This window comes from Simochromis diagramma, unplaced genomic scaffold (assembly GCF_900408965.1).
Source record: "Simochromis diagramma unplaced genomic scaffold, fSimDia1.1 OVJJ01000293.1, whole genome shotgun sequence".
Classification (NCBI taxonomy): Eukaryota; Metazoa; Chordata; class Actinopteri; order Cichliformes; family Cichlidae; genus Simochromis; species Simochromis diagramma.
In genome coordinates, this window is record NW_024386801.1 from 20,924,860 (window position 1) to 20,948,869 (window position 24,010).

General features: G+C 41.3%; 2 protein-coding genes across 4 annotated transcripts in view; one reads left to right on the top strand and one right to left on the bottom strand.

The window, feature by feature from the left end:
• The window catches only part of mgat4c (mgat4 family member C), a 120,315-nt gene that overhangs the window by 60,799 nt on the left and 35,506 nt on the right, over positions 1 to 24,010 (bottom strand). For all 3 annotated transcript variants that reach the window (XM_040026503.1, XM_040026502.1, XM_040026501.1), the window contains one exon: positions 6,680 to 6,750. The gene's annotated coding sequence lies outside the window, so the exon portion shown is untranslated. The remainder of the gene's footprint in view (positions 1 to 6,679; positions 6,751 to 24,010) is intronic.
• eif4g2b (eukaryotic translation initiation factor 4, gamma 2b) overlaps positions 1 to 24,010 on the top strand; it is a 171,653-nt gene that overhangs the window by 446 nt on the left and 147,197 nt on the right. Inside the window, exon 2 of the mRNA XM_040026889.1 lies at positions 426 to 903. Within this exon, the coding sequence (XP_039882823.1) occupies positions 426 to 903 (478 nt within the window). The remainder of the gene's footprint in view (positions 1 to 425; positions 904 to 24,010) is intronic.

The following is a 24,010-nucleotide window of genomic DNA, read 5'->3' on the forward strand; positions in this document are numbered from 1 at the left end:
CTCCTCTCCTCAATCTTCTGTTCTGCCACCTGTTGTTCCCGCTGGGGGTTCTGGAGAACCGCTCCAGCCATCTTCCGTCTCCGCTGAAGGATCCGAGGAACCGCTTCAGCCGTCTTTTCCCGCTGGAGGGTCCAAGGAACCGCTTCAGCCGTCTGTTCCCGCTGGAGGGCCCGAGGAACCCGTCCAGCCTCCTGCCTCGTCAGCTGGGGGGCCCGAGGAGCCCGTCCAGCAACCACCTACGGCTCCCACGCCGTCGCCTGCAGCGCCACCACCTGCCTCTGAGTCTTCTCCCATGCCTGGTCCAGCCTTCGAGTCTTCTCCCACGCCTGGTCCAGCCTCCGAGTCTTCACCCTCACCTGGTCCAGCCTCCGAGTCTTCACCCTCACCTGGTCCAGCCTCCGAGTCTTCACCCTCGCCTGGTCCAGCCTCCGTGTCTTCGCCTTCGGCGTGCCTGGTCCTGCCTCGCTCCGTCTAGCTTCGTCTGCGCCTGAGGTCCCCATGCTGTCTGGTCCTGCCTCGCTCCGTCTAGCTTCGTCTGCGCCTGAGGTCCCCATGCTGTCTGGTCCTGCACGTCCTGCCCGGCCTGCTCGTCCTGTTCGGCCGCTTTCCAGGCCGATGACTGGACGTCGTTGCCGTCATGGACGGCTCCCTGAACTACGCCGCCGTCATGGACGGCCCCCTGAACTACGTCGCTGCCGGTGCCTCCCGCCCGGCCGGCCTCCTGACCTGCTCGGTCGCCGCCGGTGCCTCCCACCTGCCTGGCCTCCTGAACTGTTTTCTGGGCTCTTGGGCCGCCCCCTGAACTGCCCGGGTTTGGACTGTTGTGCCGTCAGCCTCCGGGCCGGCCCCCTGAACTTTTTCGAGACTGTTGCCTGGGCCTCTGCGCCTTTCATGGGCTCTTTTGTTTGTTTGCTTTTGGACTGTTCCTGGGCCTCAGTGCTGTTGTTTTGGACTTTGTTCCCTGTGTTTTGGTTTCTGGCTCGTTGTGTTTCGTGCCCTCTGTCCTGTTTCCCCCACCGCCCACCCTGGTTGGGTTGTTTTTTGTTTTTGGTGTTCTGGTTTGGGCTGTCTGGAAGCCAGCCCTTAAGGGGGGGTACTGTTAGGGTCCCTGGGTCATTGACCCAGTGTTTTGTGTTTTTGGTTCTTTGATTTTGTTATTTCATTATATTCTAGCTTTGCTTTATGGGTTTTAGGATTATTCTTAGTTAAGGTTCTCTGGGTGGGGTTTGGTTAGAGTTTTAGTGTTCTGGTTTTCTGTCTGTGTTCCATAGTTGCTGTCTCCCCTGTCTGCTGTATTCCCACGTCCAGTCAGTGTCTGTGTCTGCCCTGGTCCCACATCTCTGTTCCCTTTGTTATAGTGCCTGCCTGTGAGTCTGTGTTATGTTTCCTGTTTTACTTTGAAAGTCCATGTCTGATGTTAATGTGTCTGGTTTTGCTTCCCCTTGTCTCGTTAGGCCTGATTTGCCCCAGCTGTGTTTCCCTCCTGTTACCCATTCCCTGATTGCTCCCTCTATGTATTTAAGCCCTGTGTTTCTTTGTGTCTGTGTTGTGATCTACTCTCATTTATGCTGTGTGTTATGTCTGCCTGGTCATGTAAGTTTATTTGGATTTTTGTTACGTTTTGCCACCCAGCAATAAAAGCTGAGTTTTGAGCTACTTTCCGCCTCCGAGTGTCTGCACTTTGGGTCCTTCTACTTCCACTCCTGCCTGCACACAGCCTTAACCTGACAGACAACAGATGTTACAATGATTACAACAGATACAAAGTAAAAAGCAAAGCTGAACTAAAGATCTTGCAGTGGGTTGCAAAGTGAGTTGCAGATGCACAGCAGCAGTAAGCAGACTAAACAGGCTTAAATAGCACACCTCTTGTGCCAGCTAAGATTAAGATACTCTATCTCCCAAGACTGCAATATTCTGATTGTGTGTTTTTTTAAATTTTAATCCAAACCAAGATTGGCTCAGTTTCCTACCTGCTAAACAATGGACGTTGGATAAACGTCTAGACGACATCCGAACTTCGCAATTTGGTCATGCAACCATGACACAACCTCGACATCAAGATGTTCAACATTTGAACTTTGGACTGGGTAATGTTTTTGGGCATCATGTGGACGTCTATGACAGGTGCAGGAAATTTACATGATTAATAAATGTAATATTTTTTTATTTACAAATATCAACATTGTTGTTTTCAACATGATGCATATGAATACTGATTTTGTATAAACACACAAGATCTATTATGTGTTAGGCTATTGATCTATTCAGTACATGTGGGTTTTTGTTTTTTTTATCTGTTATTTCACATCTTTCTGTTCTTTAACTGGTTTATTTATTTTTATTAATCAACTTATAATTTGTAATAATAATGGTAAAATAATCATGATTAAAGTTTTCAGAAAATTTTTTGCAATTCCTTTTAAAAGGAGTGCAGTATGTTTAATACGTTTAAAAGAGCATTTGCATTATACATGGCTCGTTTTATTGTGAAGAGCTTTGTAAGAGGAAGTGCGTGTGTTTGTGAACGGTAGCAGGACTGAGAGAAGTTGCTAGGCACATTATGAGAAGTTTGAGCAAGTGTGTATGTATGAACTTGACTATCTGCTAGACAGTCTTTGTCGATGCTCAGCAGGTTGGTAAAATCCACCGACCAGCTGCTCACTGTTGTTTTAGCTCAAGAGCCGGCATCACTTTGTGTAGTGGGCATAAAGTAAAACAAGAGGTTTGAGTTTATATGACATGAAACATATCTGTATGCATTTACACACTAAAGGAAATGTCAGGTCTCTTAACAAAAATCAGTAGATTAAATGCAATTTCATGAGCCTTTACACAAAATGAAATAACTGAAACTGTTGCACACACTGTCAAATGTAAAACTTTATTTTACAGAATGTCTTACACACAGTACTTACATACAGTAATGTGCAAATCTCCTGAGTCAACCCTCTTTCTTTAGATTTTGCTTCCAAAAAGCCACAAAGTCTTATAATTTTTTATTTTTTTGATAACTGCTTCTTTACTCATTTTAGTCCATTCTGTGTACCATACCACTGTTTTTGGTTTAAGCCACTTAACACTGCCCTATAGATCATTCAAGAAAAAGCACCTAAGTCAAGGAATGAACTAATGTTGTGTCTATGCATAATAGACAACTTGGCAAAGAACCAAATAAAAACTGTATCTCTAGGTACTTCTCTGTTACTAGCAGCCTGTGTCAAAACACATATTGTATGTCCATATCTTTAGTCTATGAAAAATGATAACAGTTTGACAGTGATAAAATAGTACTTTTGCACCAGCAAGGTTAATCCCAAAGAGCTTTTAAGCCACAATTTGGCATATCACAGCCCACCGTACTATGTGGAGATATGTGAAGCACAAAAGAACTGCCGGGCCTAAAAAACATCTACAGTAGTTGAACAGAATCTGAAGGTTACGTACTTTTAAAAAAAAAAGGGGGGGGGAAAGAATGTTGCAAAGACCTGACACAGGACCTAAAAAAGTCATCTGGGACTTCAGTTCATCCATCTTCTATTCACTCAGAATCATAGTCTTCTGATTTTAAAGATGACTGTGATTCTGAAACCTCATCAGAAATGCTCTCGGTGGATGGGTGTCTGTCAAGAAAACACAACAGCAGAACTATTCCTGAAGATTACTTAAAGAAATTACAAGAATGCTGTCTAAGAGGGTTCGGCCTGTGTGTGTGTGGTCATACCAAATATTAAATTACAAGGTCATTAGAACTGCATTTTGTATCATTTATTGTGCCACATATATTTCAATTAATTGAACCTATTTCCCATTTCCAATGAGTACAAACTTCTATATTATATATTTTGCTTTATATGTGTAGTACCATGCATGTCTGCAGGTGTTTCAATAAATCACAGCAGGTAGTTCCCATTTTATTAGCAAAATATAAAGAAATGAAAGATGACATGAGATTTTTGCACATAATTCCTTAAAAAAAAGAGCTTATGATCCTGTGGTTTGTTGTTCTTAAACCCTCTCACATGAATTTTTATATAATCTAAACTGGGTATAATTGTTATTTATATTGAAACCTTTTTGGTTGAGTTACTTCCTTATTTCTGGGATAGATGCCTATATTTAGATAAGATGCTGTTAAGATACTATCACTATACAAGAGAATAAAAAGGTAGAAAATGTTGAATTCTTTACAGAGACGCACCAAATCAATAATTCCATAATTCAGGGGCAAGATGGAATGCAGCTTTAGAAAGAGGTCAGACTTTTTTCACTAGACCAATCCTGTCTTGTTAATATGATTTCTATTTCTATCGTGATATTCTGTAATTAAACCTGTAATCCGACTGGGTGTGTTTGTCTGAGTTTTTTGACTGATGATGTAAGACAGGGAAATGTTGGAAGTCAGGTACAACCGATGTTGAATATATCATCCGTTTTGAATTTAAACTGAAAATGTTCCCAAGTTGCTATTATCGCAGCACAAGAGGGATGGCAAAAAGCATCTCAATGAACAATTTTACCATGAAAACCTTCAGAGAATAGTAATAAAAATTCATATTTGAGATTTACAGCTAAAATCTTCACTAATATGCAGTATTTTTCTTTGTTTAACATCACATTCACTCAGCGATGAAATGTGAAAGCAGCATGCTGTGGGCTTGTTTTCATCATGTACTGAGCCTCTATAATACAGTGTTGAATGAAAGACCAGCGGAGCTCTGAGGTAAAGTGCCAGCGCCAGAGAGGAAATGAAAATGAGGGTGGTGACTATGGAAGTGTCAAGTGCTCCTCGTCAAACTCCCTGCACATACTATGAATATTTCACTGCTGAAACACAGCAGCCTTTCACCCCATGCTGCACCCCTGGAGACAGACAAAGACAAACAAAAGAAGACAAATAGACTCTGTAGCTACATACGGTATATAGATAACTATAGATGGAAAGTAAGATAAATACATATCTATTTCCCCCAACTACTTCACTACGTGGGTACCTGTCTCAGGCTTCATCTTTCAGCTCTAGAACTTGAGGCAGGGCTGACAGGAAGATAGCTGACAGCGCTGCCTTCCAGCACCAACAGGGGCTGTCTCAGAGCTCACCAACATCACAAAAGCAAGTAACGCCCTGAACAGAATTGCAGACTCCTCTCAAACACAGAATACATTCACTCATACAGATTATGTGCATGCAGATTACGTCCTATACATCCACACATCGAGACAAGTAATGCAAAGACTGTACAAGAAATAGGGAACGTGACTACATTCAAGGTACTAAAGAAATTTTGAGACAATGTTGATGATGTTGAAGTGACACGGTTATCAGTGCAAATAATAACTCACCACTACAAGAACTGTAAATTACAGTACACAATGCTGGCAATGTTTTCTTTTTGCATACACTGGCCTGCTGGTTTTGTTAGATAAAACCTCTTGAAACTATAGGCATGTATCATCAGGCCACAACTGAAATCTACAGTTGTGTTTCTTTTTTACAATTTTTTTGTGTGTTTGTCCCACTTAGATCTTTCAGCTCATCAAACACATTTAAATATCAGACAAAGATAACGCAAATAAAAACAAAAATGCTGTTTCTAAATGAAGTTGTTTACGATTAAGTGGGAAACAAAAATCCAATCTTACATGGCCCTGTGTGAAAAAGTGATTTAAATATTTAAATTTTCTTTATGAGCTGAAACATTTAAGTGTGACAAACATACAAAATACAGGAAATCAGGAAGCGGGCAAACAGTTTACACACCACTGAACTATCTATACTACTTCAGTTTGATATATTTGTTCTAATCAATAAACCCTAATCCTTGTGAGGACCATAAATATATTCATCAAATTTACAGATGTGCCAACCAGCAGCCTGAAACTGCCATATGTTTACCTACACCACAAACTGTCAGCTACTTTAGACAGTTTTTTTCTTTTTGTACATATTTGTACAGTACATGCTCATCAAACAACTTACCAATGTTTCTGGTAGAATCCATCACAAAAAGTACCACATTTAAGTGGGAACTGATATTGAGACAATATTACTAAGACAAACATGAATGATGTACATTAGTCTATGCCATAACCTGAAAATCCCAAACCAAATATAATCATGCTCCAGTAATTGAAAAACTCCTCCTTAACTGAAAGCAGTAAGTGCAAAACAGATACTGAAACTGTTTAACTCAAGCAGTAAGTAACACATAACAAAACCTAATCCTATATTTCTTTGGGGACAATGTCCCAGTATTGAGGCAAAATATGCTTCCTTCTGCTGTGAATGCGATCTTCAAAAGTTGCCACAGTGCTACAATTAATTTCTAGCCACTGCCAGAGCACTTGAAATCCAATTTTCTCCTTGGGAAGCTTTGTTAATTCTTTGTTTAATATATATAATGAACTTCCTTTTATTTTTCCAAAGTTGTAAATGGCTTCTTCACTTCCAACACTTCATGAGCTATAAAAATGCACAGAAATGAACTTGTTTGTCCAGTGCATGTGCTGTACTAAATATGTACTTTCATGCTGGCAGTTTCATGTAAAGTGCCATGCTATGATTTAATGATTGCTATGTAATCCTGATCGATACTGCCTCAACAAATGAGCTGAGGTTCAGAAGGACAGTAAAGGGTGAAGGAACATTCCAATCATAAATCAGACCAGAAGCACTTACTTTCACTGTGTATCCTATGGGCCATTATTGGTGGGTGTGCTCACACATCATAGTGGCAGGGGTCTTCCAGGCTAAAAAGGAATAAAAAAAAACAAAGGACTATTAAATCACAGTGTGAGACCAAGCTCCAAGCAACATACACACTTTAACACCGTGGTATAAGGACTGTGAAGCTAGGTTAGGACCCACAAAGAAGGATGGCGAGAGGAGAAGGAGAGAAAGGGAACGCGACATTGATTTTCACCCTCTGAAGTGCCACTTCATCATTCTGTGAGACACACTGTATCGATCCCCTGCCTTTAGTTTGTTTGTAATTTTGGAGGCTCAAAACTGTTCACAAAGATAGATCCTCTTATATGCCACTTGCCTCCAAGATGAAGAATGGAGGGATCAAAGGATGTGTGGGGATGACCTCATTTTACAAAGTGCTTCTCACTCACTTGGTTTTTGTGGCCCAAGAATTAAGGTGGTTACTGTTTCTACAGTACTCTTCCTTCCTTTTTCCCTCTAAAACATAATTTATATAGACATTACATATATATTTTTGCAATATTAGGAGTATTTTTATTTACACATTACATTGTATCAGTTTAAATCGCTGGGATACAAACATGTCATATTTTGGCGAAAATCAGTTTCAAATCCAAATTTGTGTGATTTCTGTTGATCTGATGTTTTTCTTTAAAGGGTTAGGGCTGGGATTACTGTCAGGGAGAACGAAATGAGCGCAGTACCTTCAGAATTATACAAAATGCTACTATCTTTAAGAGGGACCTCTCTGACAGATCAGTTTTTGTAACTGCCTGAAAGCTTTAAAGGTGCTACGTATTTTATTTTGTAGCTTCAATCACTGCTAACTAAGGGGCTACTTGTTAGCATGTCCCTGGGACCATCAGTTGAGCCTAATGTCTCTGCAAGGTAAGATAATGTGAGATTTTTACTGTAAAATGCACAAGTAATTTAATAGGCTCCTTTTCCACTGTTCTAAGTGAAAATTATATAACCTTTGAACACTTGCATTTGTCACTTAACAGCTTTTGTCCTGAGGCGTGTTTGTAAAAAGTAAATTACAATTACAAATTACAATTAATGGTGTTTTGTTCTTCTGTGGCATTAATATCTACAGTCAGGGTATAAAGGATGCAACTGTGAACCAATCAGACCTCAGAAATGTTTAATTCCATGGCAGCATACTAAAACACAGTTACATGTAGTTTTTAAAATGTAACAATCTCTACCCTTGTGATGTCTTGTAAGTCAGAAATTTGTGAGCTGTCCCTGTTGAGTTGTTATTATTTCTCCACCTGTTAGTACAAGTTGTTAGCAAGGTCTCTGTAGTCCGTTCCTGTTAGAAAGTTTGGATCTTTAACGGGTGCATTGGCATTATTTAGGGTCTTTTGACTTTACATATGTAAGGTGTCTAAAATTTACTTATGCTCTGGTTTGGAGATATAAAATTTAAACTGAACTGAACCAAATGATAAATAGAGGCTTGACTGTTTTTAGCTAAGGTATGTGGGATGGATTAAGCAAGCTTCAGTGCAAAAAATCATATTCTCATCGAGTGAGCAGAGAAGGATTTTACTCCCAACATTGTGCTGGCACAAAGCATATTTACTGCACCTTTCTACTGTGACCTCCATAGCTTCCAGAAAAACTCTCAACCTGAGAGACAACCACCCACATACAGTCCTACCTTAGCAACTCATCTGCACTTTATAATAGCCCCAACCCACTGCCCTTTATTCAGAGCAACAGAACGATAGCACCTCAGAATACCTTCAGAAATACCAAGGGAATACTTGAAGGTTATCATTTTCAGGAAAATATCCTTTAGCGAGGGCTTCATGAGCAAAACAAATTAAAACACATACACCTACACATGCAAAAAAGACATGTTCCATGTCTTACATTGCTATTATTACTGTGATACTGTTACACACCAGTGTAACAAATACACAGATACACAAAACGTATTTCTAGCAGTCAGCATGCTAGAACTTTTGTTTTATGGTAAGTGGATGTTGTCTAAATGTAGGCACAGGAATGCGCTTATTAGCCATATGCATTCAGCAGCCACTTTGTACACCTGCTCAACTGCTTGTTAATGCAATTACCTAGTCTTGAAGGAGTTCCCAGAGATGCTGAGCACTTGTTGGCCCTTTTGCCTTCACTCTGCGGCCCATCCAATCCCAAACCATCTCGATTGGGTTTAGGTCAGGTGACTGTGGAGGCCAGGCCATCTGGTGCTGCACTCCATCACTCTCCTTCTTGGTCAAACAGCCTTTACACAGCCTGGAGGTGTGTTTGGAGTCATTATTCTCTTGACAAATAAATGATGGTCCAACTAAACGCAAACTGGATGGGATGGCATGTTGCTGCAGAAGCTGTGGTAGCCATGCCAGCTCAGTGTGCCTTCAATTTTGAATAAATCCCCAACAGTGTCACCAGCAAAGCATCCCCACACCAACCCACCTCCTGCTCCCTGCTTCACGGTGGGAACCATGAATGTTGAGACCATCCGTTCACCTTTTCTGCGTCACACAAAGACACAGCAGGTGGAACCAAAGATCTTAATTAGACTAATCAGACCAAAGAACAGATTTCCACTGGTCTAATGTTCATCCCTTGTGTTTCTTGGCCCAAACAAATCTCTTCTGATTATGCACTTTTGCACAACACAACCGATGGTTCCAACCCCTTTAAGAAGGCAAGAAATTCCACAAACACCCTAACAAGACACACCTGTGAAATTAAAACCATTTCAGGCGACTACATCATGAAGCTAATTGAGAGAAAGCCAAGGGTTTGCAGTGCTGTCAACAAAGCAAAGGGTGACTACGTTCAGGAATCTAAAATAAAAGACATATTTAGTTATTATTAGAGTTATTTATTAATTTTTTCTTTGCTACATTATTCCATATATCTTACTTGATATATTTCACATCTTCAGTTTGTACCTACAATGTAGAAAGAAATACAAATAAAAAAAGAGGAGATAGTTATGAACACAACAGAACAGCCTTATGTGAAGAAAAATATCACAACCAGTTCTTTTTAAAAAAAAAAACTTTTAAAAGATCTCACCGGACCAGAATCAGTATTGTTAAACCTACATCATAACAACGAACTACATAACTAGAATTATATATTTGCAACCTTTTTAAAAGTTAAATCTGCCTGCTTTCATCCTTATGTGCACACATTCAGTTATAGATGGGTGTGTGCATGGTGATTGGTTGCAAAAAATTAGCTGCAGATTCTTGAGATTAAGTAGCACATGCTTTAGAGGTACTGTTTAAACAGAAGAAAGCCAGTCCATCTGGTGAGTTCTTTTGTGCAGCATTCTCTTTTCTGTATTTCTAGAGGCAGCATTTTCCTTGCGACTGAATCAACATACTGACTCAAATTATAAACTGTGATGTCGGATCTTATGGGGGCTACTATCTTGCATTTTTGGAGCAAGAGCCCACTCACTTACCTGCTGGATGTGACTGCGACACACCCAGCTTTTTAATGATTGACTGCTGATAGTTTTATGCAATTGACAGCTTCTTAAATCACGACAAATATAACATTGACACTAGATTTAAAAACACAAAAATCTTAACATACTATAGTTTTATACAACATTAAAATCATTCTGTAGCTCTTACAGGGGGCAGGGATAGCTCAGTAGGTAGAGTGGTGGCCCCATGATCGGAAGGTCGGGGCTTCGATTCCCCTGAACAGCTACCCTGAGGTACCCCTGAGCAAGGTACCATCCCTACACACTGCGCCCAATGGCTGCCCACTGCTTCACTGAGTGAATGGGTTAAATGCAGAGAGGAATTTCCCCACGGGGATCAATAAAGTACACTTTCTTTACAGTTAATGTGTTAAGCTACAGTTAAGCTAGCAGTTAGCACATGCACTGTGTAAGAAAACATTTGTTAGCTAGTCTACACACTTGTGTTTCTCTCATCACTGGTACCTTGATGAGGCCCAGAGTTATTGTAAATATTAGAATTATCTGGAAATGAAATGTTGATTTCTGAGATTTTAATATTAGACTGAGGATGATGAAAACAGTTTTACATCCATTACACACTCACAGAGCACTCTATATCCTGGTAACATATAAAAATAGAAAATAGAAAACTTTAAATAAAATGTTACATTTAAAAGCACATCCGTCAAAGGTTTCAAAGAAGTGTAATTTGTTCTTTCCATTTAACCCTTGTGTGGTGTTCATATTTTTGTTACCCAACCAGTGTTCATGGGTCTGGTGGACCCGCTAGAGTTTTGGCTTTCCAAATTAACACTATCAAACAATTTTATGTTAAATTACTCAACAGATGTTTACTTCATCCCAATTACAAGCCATATGAACTGCAAACATGGTTATTTTTTTCCCTTTACCTTTGTTAGATCACATTTGTGAATTAATGTGCTTCTCGTGTTTTTTTTTTTTAATAAAATGTTATTAAAAAAATAAATCAGTTATAATCAAGTGGAGTGAGTGGAAAGACAACACATTTACACGTGAAGCAATATGTTTCACAACTAAATGGGATCAGCTGCTCATCAATGGTGACATTAGGCCCAGGGTTGTAAAACAGGGGGAGGTGGTGCACCCACTTATCCCACACTGTCCTGATGGCAGCTAGCTTGTCTCTTTGCCCTCGAGCTGGTCTGTCGTCTCGGTTATCAAAACGGATAATCCTGGAAATTTTGTGGAAGTTTTCCAGAGACATTGATGCACGGAAAGGTTCGTGCCGGTTTCTGCATCCCACAGGGATTCTGTGGATTCCCCTTTGGACCTGAAAACTCCTGCAAGGATAAGAACCCCAAAGTAGGCCGTTGGAGTTCTTAGATGAATTTGGTCCATCTCCTTCCACCTCTCTCCAAAAACACACCTTCCTTCTAGATTACTGCAATCTAGAATAATTTTCTGGATGGAATCTGGGATGAAAAGCTCAAATGAAGACTTGATGTCCTGCACATGAGTAACTGTCAGCCGTGTTGGCCCTGGCTTATCACAGTAACAGCTCTGCAGGGTGGCTCATTTCTTGGGCAAGAAGACCATTCAATTTCACCAGTTATTGACATCCATATTTCTTCACTTGCTGTCTGGTGGGCTTGTTCTGGTCCTGGAGCTGGCTGCAGATGGGGTGCTCGTCTTCGTTTTGTTACTAAATGGTGCTCAACCTCATCCTCTTCTTCAAAGTCACTGTCAGACTCGGAATTTTCAGAAATGTGAAATATTCTGAAACCTCTTTGTCAACATCATCATCCGAAGCGCCTCTCTCTTCCAAAAATCAATTGGATGGCCCTCGCAGCAGATAATCTTTTGCCATATTGATCAGTTGTGATAAAGAACCACACTGGCAAAGTCTTATTTATAGTATTATGCCCCTAATTTGCAGGTGGGACAGGGTATGAGAAAATAAAATTTGGATCCCTCAAGAATGAGGGTAAAATGTGTGGGAATGTAAGAGCAGACGGTGTCGATAGTTGAATTTTCAACAATGTTGCAACTTTGTGCGGGAGCAGGAGGGGAAGAAAACACTATCAGCAGCACCAGAAAGGAGGAAGACAGAGTATGGGAACAGGATCTACACTTTCAACACTTTTATTAGACCTGGGTCCAGTGGACCCGAACACCTTGTATGTAATGTAAATGCGTGGGGGAAGGTACAGTATAAAGTCATTGAAAATTAGTTCGGATTGATGTTCTTTACAGAAAATAAGCCAAAGACAATGAATTTCAGGTTGAAAAAATAATTAATTGTTTAATTTTTCTTTTGAAAAAAACTGAAAACAGGTCTCACAGACCCGAACACCATGCAAGGGTTAACAACAGGACCCAGAGTCCACATTATTATTAACAGCTACACCCTGGGGGGGAAAACGAGTGAGGTAGACCATCGGCACCAAACCAAGCCTGGATTCCTGGATTGAGAGGTTTGCAGAAATGCCCTCCCTTTTTTTTCATCATAGACGTCCTGTACTAAATGATCTGTTGACCCAGTGAGGCAGATATCATGTCAGAAAAATCAGGAGAACTGAAACTCATTGCAGGTACCAAGCAGGACTCAAAGTAAAATCTTCTTTTTTAGAGCCCCAGCGTAGGCTCAGTTGAGAAGAAGGACAAATCGCATTATGAACAGTGTGGTAGCAACCTTTCATTTGTGTAATGTTAGAAGTACTGAACATTGTTACATCATCACAGAGGCTCTGGAGTTTTGCCAAATTATGTTGTTCCCTCCTGCAGAAAATAGTAGATTTAAAATATCTATTATACTCCCTGGTTACTTTGGCATGAATGCTTCTTAATTACTTTATGGTAAATAACACACTATTAGCAAAACACAGTGTGAAATAATTTCATATTAAAGCTTTTTGGCACATACACATGAAGAATTTTTTACCTTATACTTTTTACCTCTTGTTTTATTTATTTGTTTATGCTGTCAAAAAAAATCTACATATCATTTTATGTATTGCCAGTTTTACTGACAGTACATAATATGTTAGCTTAGTATATGTACTATTTTTTTTAATCAATTAACTATGGAGTTACTGCAAATTTACACCAATATTACAACAAATAAATGTATTTAGTACTTTTGTCTCTTGTCTCTGGGTGGTACTCAGGTCTGAATCTGAGAGGAGCTCCTACAATCAGAAAGAGAAAACCATCACAAACTGTAGAACATCTCACAGACTTCAGGTTCTGTAGCTCTGCGCTTCCTTTTTTCAGTCTGCAGTTCTACTGACATGCTCACAGAGCTGTTTTTAGATATGTAATAATATTCTTCTGGACAGCAGCTGAAAAAAAGTCCAGCCTGTTGCTCTTGCAGTGTAATACTACTAATAAAAATACAGTAACAGTAGTGTAAGCTAGTGACTGTGTAGGCCTGCAGATTTTTCTCTGCTTCATATATAAATCAATGCAGTGCCTCATCTTTGGCTGCCTGCTACAGGTCTGAACATCCTTCAGTTTATTGTAGTCAGATATACAGCGTTAATATCTAAACTACATCACTGACTTTTAATTAACATTTAAGCACATCAGAGATTTCTTTAGTCAAGGTAAATTCATTAATGTAGACAGATTAGCTTCCAAACATCAGCTTCCTCCCAATAGCTGACTGGTCATCTTAGCTAACTAGCCAATAATGTCAATTACTGATTAGGCTAGATATCACACATTTACCTAATGAAAAACTGTGACGATCCCTTAAATCCCTTATATTGATTTGTCCGGTTTAGTGCGGAATACCTCAGTCTGTCAGTTTGAAGCCCACAGTGGTGGTTATGGAAAGTAAACACTGGACCTCCTTTCAGTGGCCCTACTCTATCTGCAATTCCTGAACAGGGATATGCAAGTTTCTCCGTGACTGCAACTACTAATCAAAGCTGTCATCATGACATTTCACAGCATAATGTTAACAATTAAAATCAAATCAGAAAAAGTGACCCAGTTAACCCAAATCAGCATGATGAGCACTATTAACAATGGCAGAAAGCATCTTTGGGAAACCTTCTTTTCTTTTAAGTTGATCCAAGTCTCATCCACTAGCATGGAGATAGCGGGTTTACGACCTATACTGCACCCAAACACCAGGGGCCCACATTTTGGCTTCACTTTGGGGCTGCCGTTGGGCAGTCCATGTTTTCTGCAGTCATGTAAGGATAAGTGTCACTTTCACATATCTCTGAGAGGCCATGCACATACTGACAGGAACACGGCTTAAAGAATTTCACTGTAACAAGCGCTCATCTTCACAGTTACTAGCAGTACAATGACTGACAGCATCAACATTCTGGATGGAGGTCATCTATGTGAACAGAGCACTGCATCCTCCAGATGCTCTTGCCATATTTGTTGCCTACAGGCAGTCAAGTATTTCTTCATTTCCTTACTCCCCAGGTTTTTAAAATGTCATTTATGTCTAATGGCCGTGCTCATTAGCTGCATCTGAAAAACACACTCTGGTCATTACTAGCAACATTTGCAGTCAGGCTTCAAGCCGAATTCTCTTTTTTGAGTCATCCGTCACAGCCCTGTTCCTTGGCAGTTGGCACTAGAAATGACGCAAAGCACAAATCTTCTAATTATCTGCAGCTATCTTTATATGCTTACATTGGTAGTGAATGTGTTTTGACAAGGCTGTTTTATCAGTGTAGCGAGAAACCCAATCTGGAACAACATCCATCATGTTAAGGCTGCCAAGGCCACTTGAGAGACTACACAGGCAGTAGTGTGCTACGAATTGCACTTTACCTTGGCATGATCCCCTTGTGGGGAGAGAAAGAGAGGCATGTGCGCTGTGATGGAGACAATAGCAACTATCTTTCATTATTTACTTGTCCAACTGTCAGATATGGACAAATATTACAAACAAAAAACAAACAAAAACGTTGGCATGCTGGTGAAGATTGCCCAACGACAACTCCTCAAAGTCAGGAAGATAAAAAGTTTCTGCAGCAACCAAGACATCCACTTTTGTCATTGTCAGAATCAACAGAAACCTGGCTTGGTATTTCTACGTTAACGGTGTAAAATAAATAAGTGCTTTGGAATCACACAGTGGCACACTTTTTAGATTCTGCATATTTCTTTAGAGGAGCGTTGTGTGGGTGTGCAACAGCCTGTCCAAGTGAGAAATAGAGAAAGAGGGAAAGTGGGTGGGGGAGCATGCTGGCTATCCTTTGTCAACTGCTCAGTGCCATTTAATGGCCTGTAAACCCCTTTGCTGGAGAAAGAACAGGCAATTAGCATACTGAGTGGATTACAAGATTGCTCTGACTCCTGGATTAATGTGTGCACTTAATCTTCTCTTTGCTAAGCGATTCTTGGATATACAGCTATTCAAGGGAAATGAATTTACCCACCTTCCAAAATACATGAAAAGGAATTTCTTCCATGATGACATCAAAATTGTTATAGTACAGCTACTTAATGCACTGTTGGACTGAACTGACCAAGATTTCTTTTTATCTATTTATGTCACATCAGATGGGAATCAAAGTGGCCCAAGTGCCCCTCTAGGCTAAGTACTCATCAAGTGCTCTTTGTTTGAGTCCAAGTGCCACTACCAATGTCAAGTTTCCCCTATGTGCCAGTTCCAAGTGGGCCACCTTGACTGACATAAAGACCTCAGTCAACATCATAAAATCAGTTTCCTTTAGAAAACACAACATTAAACACATCAGACTGTCCAACAGAAATACCGTACCATGTAGCTAACAATTCTGGATTTTCTTTAGAGCATTGTCTCCAAATCTAATATAGCATGAAGTACTAAACATTTCCCTGCATTGTAGGTACATACTGTTCTAATATTACTTCAAAGCCCCTTATATAGACTCCACTCACCACTGTGTACTAAATGATGCTTTGATACACCATAAACTTACTTAATCCCTTTTTATACAGAGGTTTTGGCATAGCGGCATTCAGATGAGCTCTTCATGAGGCCTTAGCTTGTTCAGACTAACCCACACCAAGCCAGTGTAATTCCTCTCCAGTGGGCGATTTTTCATATGATGTGGAATATAGGGGGCATAACATCTTACACAACAGCAACGGCAGTCTGAGATGCCAGCTCTTCCACTTACACAAATGTCCATATCTGCGCAGTCGGCTTAAAGGTCCCGCAACAAAGACCCCCATTCTTCTTTTGTATCTTTACATATAAAAAGTGTGAGGCAGAAAAACGGGACAATATTACAGCCTCAAACAGAGGCTTTACACGCCTACATAACTCTGTGTCCTTGAACGTAAACATTTTCTGAGTCCATCCCGCACAGCACACCATCTCCTTGATTGCTATACACTGGCTATTGTTGCGCTATATGATAAATACGAGGCTGTACTCCATATCACCCCAAACTTTGTCTGCGTTTCCTGACTGTGCCATCATACTTGAGACACTTTGTCTATTTGCTGGGTTTGATATGATCTTTAATCTATGGCTTACCACCTCACATTAGAATCTTTTACCCTGGAGCGGCGCCCAGAAGGAAAAGTACCGCTAACACTCAGAACCAAGGCAGGGCGTCATAAAATGGTAAAATGTACACACTGTGGCAGATAATGTCAGAATCATATATTCATTCATTCATTCATTTATTCACAAGAAGCATTTTATTGAAAAAAATACTAAAAATACTATTTTGCTGGAGGTAAGCATATACCGTTGGGGGGCAGCACAGTGGCATGGTTAGCACTGTTGCCTCACAGCAAGAAGGTCCTTAGTTTGACTCCAACATCTGGCCAGGGCCTTTCTGTGTGAAGTTTGCATGTGTTCCCTGTGTTTGTGTTGGTTCTCTCCGGGTACTCTGGCTTCCTCCCACAGTCCAAAGAGGTGAATTGGCCACAGGTGTTAATGTGAGTGCGAATGGTTGCCTGTCTCCCTGTGTTAGCCATGCGATAGACTGGAAACCTCACCGGGGTGTACTCTTTCTTTCTCCTATGACAGCTGGGATTGGCTTCAGCCCCCCTGCAACCCTGATAAGGGTAAGCAGAAGAAAGTGGATGGGTGATAACCATATACCAATGGACCATCATGTTGTTGAGAGTTAAAAATCAAAACAAAAAGCTTGTTTGCCTCACAATATTTTTTAAGAAAATGGGTGCAGTAGCAATAGCACAATGTATTGTTCCCTTCCTCTTAATATCAACACAGATTACTGTCTTCACAGCCATTCCCTGCCTCCATCCTTGCAGATAAAAGGCTTTTAGGATGCACCCGTTCAAAAAACTCAAGTGCTGATTCACTGCATTGTGTCAAAAGGGAACAGATGGCTGTGGTGCAGTATACAGTACCTTCACTGTCAATTGAGACGAGTGCTCAGTGTTCCAGCAGCTAGACTGACACATCATGAGCTACATTAGGATTTTACATCTTGCTTTCACTCCTCAGACATTTTTTTTGGGAATACAAAGCTGTAGAAAAAGAGCAAGGACAACAAGAAGAATGAAAAAGAGGGCCTGGATCCCTGGACACATTAAGAATGCGTTTTCTCCTTCGAAATCAATAATGTCTCATTGCCTTGAAGATCGCCAGGAATGCCATCGCTTCCAATTTATTCATTCATTCTTCTCAATAGCACACTGTGGTGATCCCCTGTTTTCCATCCCATCAGCCCTCCTTCTCTTTCCCAGTCCATCTCGTGGGAGGTTCCTTTAAGTTGTTAAGATCTCTTCTCTGTCCCTTTAACAATGGTATTTGTCTGAAAATAAGTACACACGGTCAGCCCCGGCAGTCTGCAACTAGACCTAGGCGATATAAGATTTTTTCATATCACGATATGTTTTATTTTTTCATTTCAGGCGATAACGATATATATCACGATATAAGCCAAATAACTATATTTGTAAGATTTAAATGTGCCGTTGCTCACAAGTAAAATGTGAAATAATCAGCAGCTTGTTTTGATTTAAATATTTATTTCCCATAATAAGTTCAACAGGGTAGATGTACTTAAGGAACATGAGACTTTTTCAGATAAATAAAGGCAAATATTGCAAACTACACAAAAGGCAGCCGCTAAAGTGTTTAAGTTTCAAAATAGAACAAACGAAACAGACTACTAAATTGTCAATTCCACTTAGAAACAAAATATTAATTCTAAAAATAAATCTTAGTTTGTTTTACAGAAGAACAGACAAAATTGACTAACTTTTGTCAATATCAAATAAACTGAGAACTAAAAGGAAATTCTCAATCTCTCCTTGTTGTATAGCTTAGCTTTTCAAACAGTTTTAACAGTTACTTTAGTCTGACAAAAGCCGAATGACGAATTAGCGCTTCCAGTCAGAGATTGAGCATGCACCGGTTTATTGTATTTCCAGACTTGCTTTCGGCACAATTTACAGTGCACGCTACTCTGTTTTTTTTTCAGACTTGAAATAGCCGAAATACCTTCACACTACGGAACTTCTATGGCTCTTCCGTTCGACAATCTCTCCGGCATTGGAACCATCATCTGTTTTCTCTTCGGTAACCTTCGGTCACGCTCTCGGTTGATTTTTCTCTAGTCGGCACACCCAGGCGGCACGGCGGCTGGCTGCTTCCCAAACAAATACACATGTGTGGCTTGGCACTTGTGCTGTAGGTAACAAGTCACGTGACGTGACGCTGCGGCTGTGATTGGTTCGGCTCTGCGCTACTTAATTTGGATTGGCTGTTCTTTTTTATTTAAGAGGACAAGAGCGGGGGTGCCTACTGGGGTCAGCGGGGGAGCTGGCCCCAGGGAGGGGTAACCTGCCCCTCCCTTCCTTCCCTCCCCATCTCCAGCTGCCTCCCTCTTCCCGCTCCACCACAACCACCCACACATGCAGGACCTTGGAGTAGGGGTATGTCACCAGGGTGCAGAGGAGGCTACCCCCCCCCTCTGTCCCCTTCTGGCTGCCTCTGCCTCAATTTTATCCCACAACTTAGACATTCACATTACTCACACTCTCATTACACATACATATAGGATCTTGGGGGTGGGCACGATACACGGAATCCAAAGTACCATCAGGGTGTACACCCCACCCCTGGCGTCGTTGCCCACCTCTCAAGGTTAAATACACGTAGACATTGAGGGCTAGCAGGAGGGACCATGCGCTTACCTGCTGCTCCCTGGCAGGTAGCTCCATGCCCTCCTGGGTTTTAAATGCACCTTAGAACACACATGCATCAACACTACAATGAGCGGGTGGAGGGAGGTTTGGAGTCTTCTCTCACCCCCGTTCTCTGCGACCTGCTGGAGCGGGGGGGCTAGGAGGAGGAGTTGGCCGTCCGACTGCGGTCTGGAGTGTGGGGCCTCCCTGCTGCTGCGGAGTCGGGGCGGTCTGCCTCCCCCCACCGCAGGGAAAAGGGTAACACCACCTGGGTCTGGGTGCAGTTCCCCCTCCAGGGGCAAGGGTACCTAGACCCGGTTTGTAGAGTACGCTTGGGGAGTGTGATCGTGTGTACAGCGTCTCTTTATGTCTGTCTCCACGTTGGTTGAGTGTGGAGTAAGTGCATATGAGAGCATGAGGGTGGGAATGGATGTTTGTATATGTGTGTGCCTGTATTTCTGTGTCTATATGTCAGGTTGGGTGTCAGGCGCCACCTCTCTGGGGACATCTCAGGCCCTCCAAGGTTTGGAGGCCTATCTCCCCCTACCACCACTTCCCCTGCCAGTGGCGGACTCCCTCAGACATCGGTGCATTGGTGGTTCTTTGTGTCCGGGGGTGGGCGTCCAGGTACACACCGGCTCACTCCTTGGCGGCCGCTTATCGGGGCCTGGAGCCTGGGGCTCGCGCGGGCCACTTCGGAGGTGGGGTGCGCTCGGTCACTCAGGCACGGCTGGCTGCCGGCGGAGCTCACGGGCGCGTCACTGCAACTCCCCCTGGCTTCTGCTCCGCGGCTGCTGAGTGAGCCCTCATCTGGGACTCTCCTCAGCTCTTTCTGGGACAGTGGCGCGGCTGCCCCTCTGTTGGTCTTCCTTGGTCTCTTGTGTTCTGGGGGCCTCTGGATGTCTGGAGTTTTCATCTCCTCCATACCTGCTTCATGCCCTGGAGGACGGGGCTGTGGCTCCCCACACCCTCTAGCAGATCATTACATGAAGGAACTTTTTAAAAAAACAAGCGCGTCCATGCTCACAGGTGTACACACGGGTGATCACACCCACAAACTACACCCTTTTTGGCTCCTACCTCAAAGCACACTGTGTTCTGTTGATCTTATGTGCTGCACAATAATGTTTAATATTTAGTATTTACTGTCATATTCCCATATATCATTGTGATGTTGTTTATTCTATTACTCTTGTTCTCTTCTGCTTGTTTTCTTTTTTCTTTCTCAGCAGGTGATCCAGGTGATTGATATATGCATTTTTTATTTCTTTTTTTTTCTTCTGCTCATTCTGTTGGTTTTTGTTTTTTGCCCTTCTCCCCCGTCCCTCTTCTCAGCTGTTTCTCTTTCCCTCTTTCTTTCTCCCTTTCTTTCCCCCAGTCAAGTCTGTCCCGTATTCAGTAAGTGAAAATAAAATAAACAATAAAAGGTGAATCAAATGGACCATTACGGCAAGGCTGGGATGGTCAATTTGGTAAAGTAAATCCGTTGGGCATCTTTCTTTGCCTTTAGACAACAATTCTGATGGCAAAAGAGCCAAACGGGACAGGCCAAAAAAAAAAAAAAAAAAAAAAAAACAAAAGAGGACAAGAGCGGTGAGGCCAATCGCAATAGTTTAATTTTTCTATCGAGAAAAAGTTATTTCGCAATACATATCGTTATCGTTCTATCGCCCAGCTCTATCTGCAACCCTGGGGCCGTAATTGCTGGATTGTATCAGTAGAAATAAGCTTAAACATTCATGTTTTACTCATCAGGCCTCTATTTAATATGCAGCACTAAGTGGATATTTTTTTCCACACACATCCTTTGTCTCACTTTGTGAAAGCACCTAGTTGAGACAAGGAATCATTTCAACCCACTCTTCACTTTCCAACTTCCCCAAAACCTGCTCGGATTTACCTTCAAGGTGCCCTGTGACAGGTCGAGGTTGAAAGTAGAAGCTACTACACACCAGGGACTTCCTAAAATATATTTACTTACTTAATACTTTATTTATTTATCTGGGACTCTCCTCAGCTCTTACTGGGACAGTGGCGCGGCTGCCCCTCTGTTGGTCTTCCTTGGTCTCTTGTGTTCTGGGGGCCTCTGGATGTCTGGAGTTTTCATCTCCTCCATACCTGCTTCATGCCCTGGAGGACGGGGCTGTGGCTCCCCACACTCCCTAGCAGATCGTTACATGGAGAAACCTTTGGAATGCAAGCATGCTGATCCACACAGGTACAGTATGCACATAGGTGTACACACGGGTATTCACAGACGTGGACTACAGCTTTCTTGGCTGCTGCCTCAAAGCACATTGTGCGCTGTCTATCTTGCGTGCTGCACAATATCGGTTATTATTTAGTATCTACTGATATCTACTGCTAGCTAGTTTATTGTGATGGTGCTGTTTTTTTTATTATGTTGCTCTTTGTTGTTTGCTTTCTCTTCTGTTTTTTTTCTCCATACAGGTGACCCAGGTGTTTTGTTTTTTTTTGTTTTTTTTTTCTTTCTTCCCCCCCTTCTCACCATCTCTTCTCCCCTTTGGTTTTCTCTCTCTCCCTCTCTTTCTTTCATTCTTTCTCCCTGTCCTATCCCCCAGTCATGTCTGTCCCGTTTGTAGCAACTGAAAATAAAATAAATTCATAATTATAATAAAGGTCAATCAAATGGACCAATATGGCAAGGCCATGATGATCCACTTGGTAAAATAAATCCGCTTGGCATCTATCTTGGCCTTAAGACAACAATTCTGATGGCTAAAGATCCAAACGGGACACAAAAAAATAAAAAAATAAAAAAATAAAAATAAAATAAAATAAAATGTATTTACTCCTTAATTATCGACACTAGCCAGAGACGATGGGAATATTCAGGCTCAGACAGCTGCCGCCAGTTTCCAGCCTCTCTCAGAGTCTTCAGAGTGAACTGAAGACGTGAAATATACTCAGACATCACAGAAAGCTACAACCCACCATCTGTGGGCTAAGCACTTAAAGAAATCACCAATCACATAGGTAACTTTAGGGGAAAATGCTCATTGCCAGATGTAGTTTTTAAGAATTGGCAGCCATCATATTTTCATCCTGATGCACCTATAAAAGACCATCTGTTTCATGTATTTTTTTTATTTTTTTGGACTAAGCCATAGATTAGCAAGATTCATCTGTTAGTTCTCTCACTGTGAGAATAAAGAATCGTGTTTTATTTTCTGATGACCAAAACACCTGTAACTTCCTTCATTTCCAGAACTTCACAGAAATCTCAGAGGACACTCGTGTGATCGTGTGATCGTGTGCTCTCGGTGAATCTCCGTCTGAGTTTGTGCATGTGTGTACACTCACATCACTTCTGCTGAGCATAACAATAAAACACAGCTGAACTGTGAAACCCTTACTCAGCAACTTTAATGCTGGCTCTGTGAACAACGGGGTCAGAGCTTACAGTAATTTTTGTTCTCTCTGCATCAATATATGATGCTTCACTGGGGGCAATGAGAACCTGTCCAGAGTTATAAAAGTAATCTATTTGTGCCTCGTGAATGAACACACACTCTTTGAGTGAACACACACCCACACACTGCACACCTTTTGACCCTTCAACAATGTGGGGTGTGAAATAGCAAAGCTTAACAGCTCAATTCCTCACAAAACCACTTAAGTCAACTCTGGTTTATTACAGCTAACATACCATCTGCTTCCCAGGGTGGCTCCTCATTAAATATGGAGGAAATAAATAACATATCTTAATAAAGTATCTCACTTCTGAAGTGCTGAACCTTAATGTGACCAGTCCTAGTAGAGGGGAGGACTAACACAAGTTTGACAGCTCTTTTTTTAAATATATTTGACAGGCTGTGGAACATGGTGAGAAATGTAAGAAGTTTTTTTTAGAGAGTGCTGCTCCTCCAGACAGTCTTGACAGATAATTTTTATCTGAACACATCCCAGGGAGAGTTGCAGGCTGTGTAGAGCATCAGAACAACCTTAGCCAAACTGAGCAGAGAGTTCAGAGTCTGGACTACTAATCCAAGCAAATAAACAGAGAAACCAAAGGAGAGCAGCCGAGTCGGTCAGAGGAGCAGACCTGAGGTGGAGCAGTGGGGATAGATGATGAGCGAGATGGAGGTGTGGCAAAGATGAGATTTTGAAAAACCTTCATTGCAATAATTAACTTATTAATTATTTGTTTCTTATTTTGCTTCAGCCAACTGTGAGGGTGTTTTTAAAGCATAGGCATGTCACCTCTTTAATCTATTTCACAGTGAGTGATCTGGTTTTATACCCTCTTTATTTTAGTGCAACCAAAATGACACATCATCTAAAATTCATTTTTCAACTTTTCCATAATATTTTCTTCTACAATAACTACATATTTTAGCTGTTTTAGCAATTGTGTTGTGATGTACCTTTTTATTAGTGAATTCAAATTTATATTTAACTTTATGATGTATTAAATAATCAATGGTATTTAATTAATAATATATAAAATTTGCAAAACTAATAAACCTTCTGCAACATTATCTTAAATACTTCTAATCTAATCTAATCTTTTTTATAATTAGATAATTAGAAAATCCAATGAAAATGAAAATGCCACTTCCTCAGGAAATGACCTCTTTGCCATTGTTGCACGGTCAAAATGACCCTGGTAATGTAATTTCTAGCGTTATAAATTGACAATAATGCAAAGTAATCTCTTATGTTCATCGATTTGCCCGGACAACTAAAGCCACCATTACTGTCAC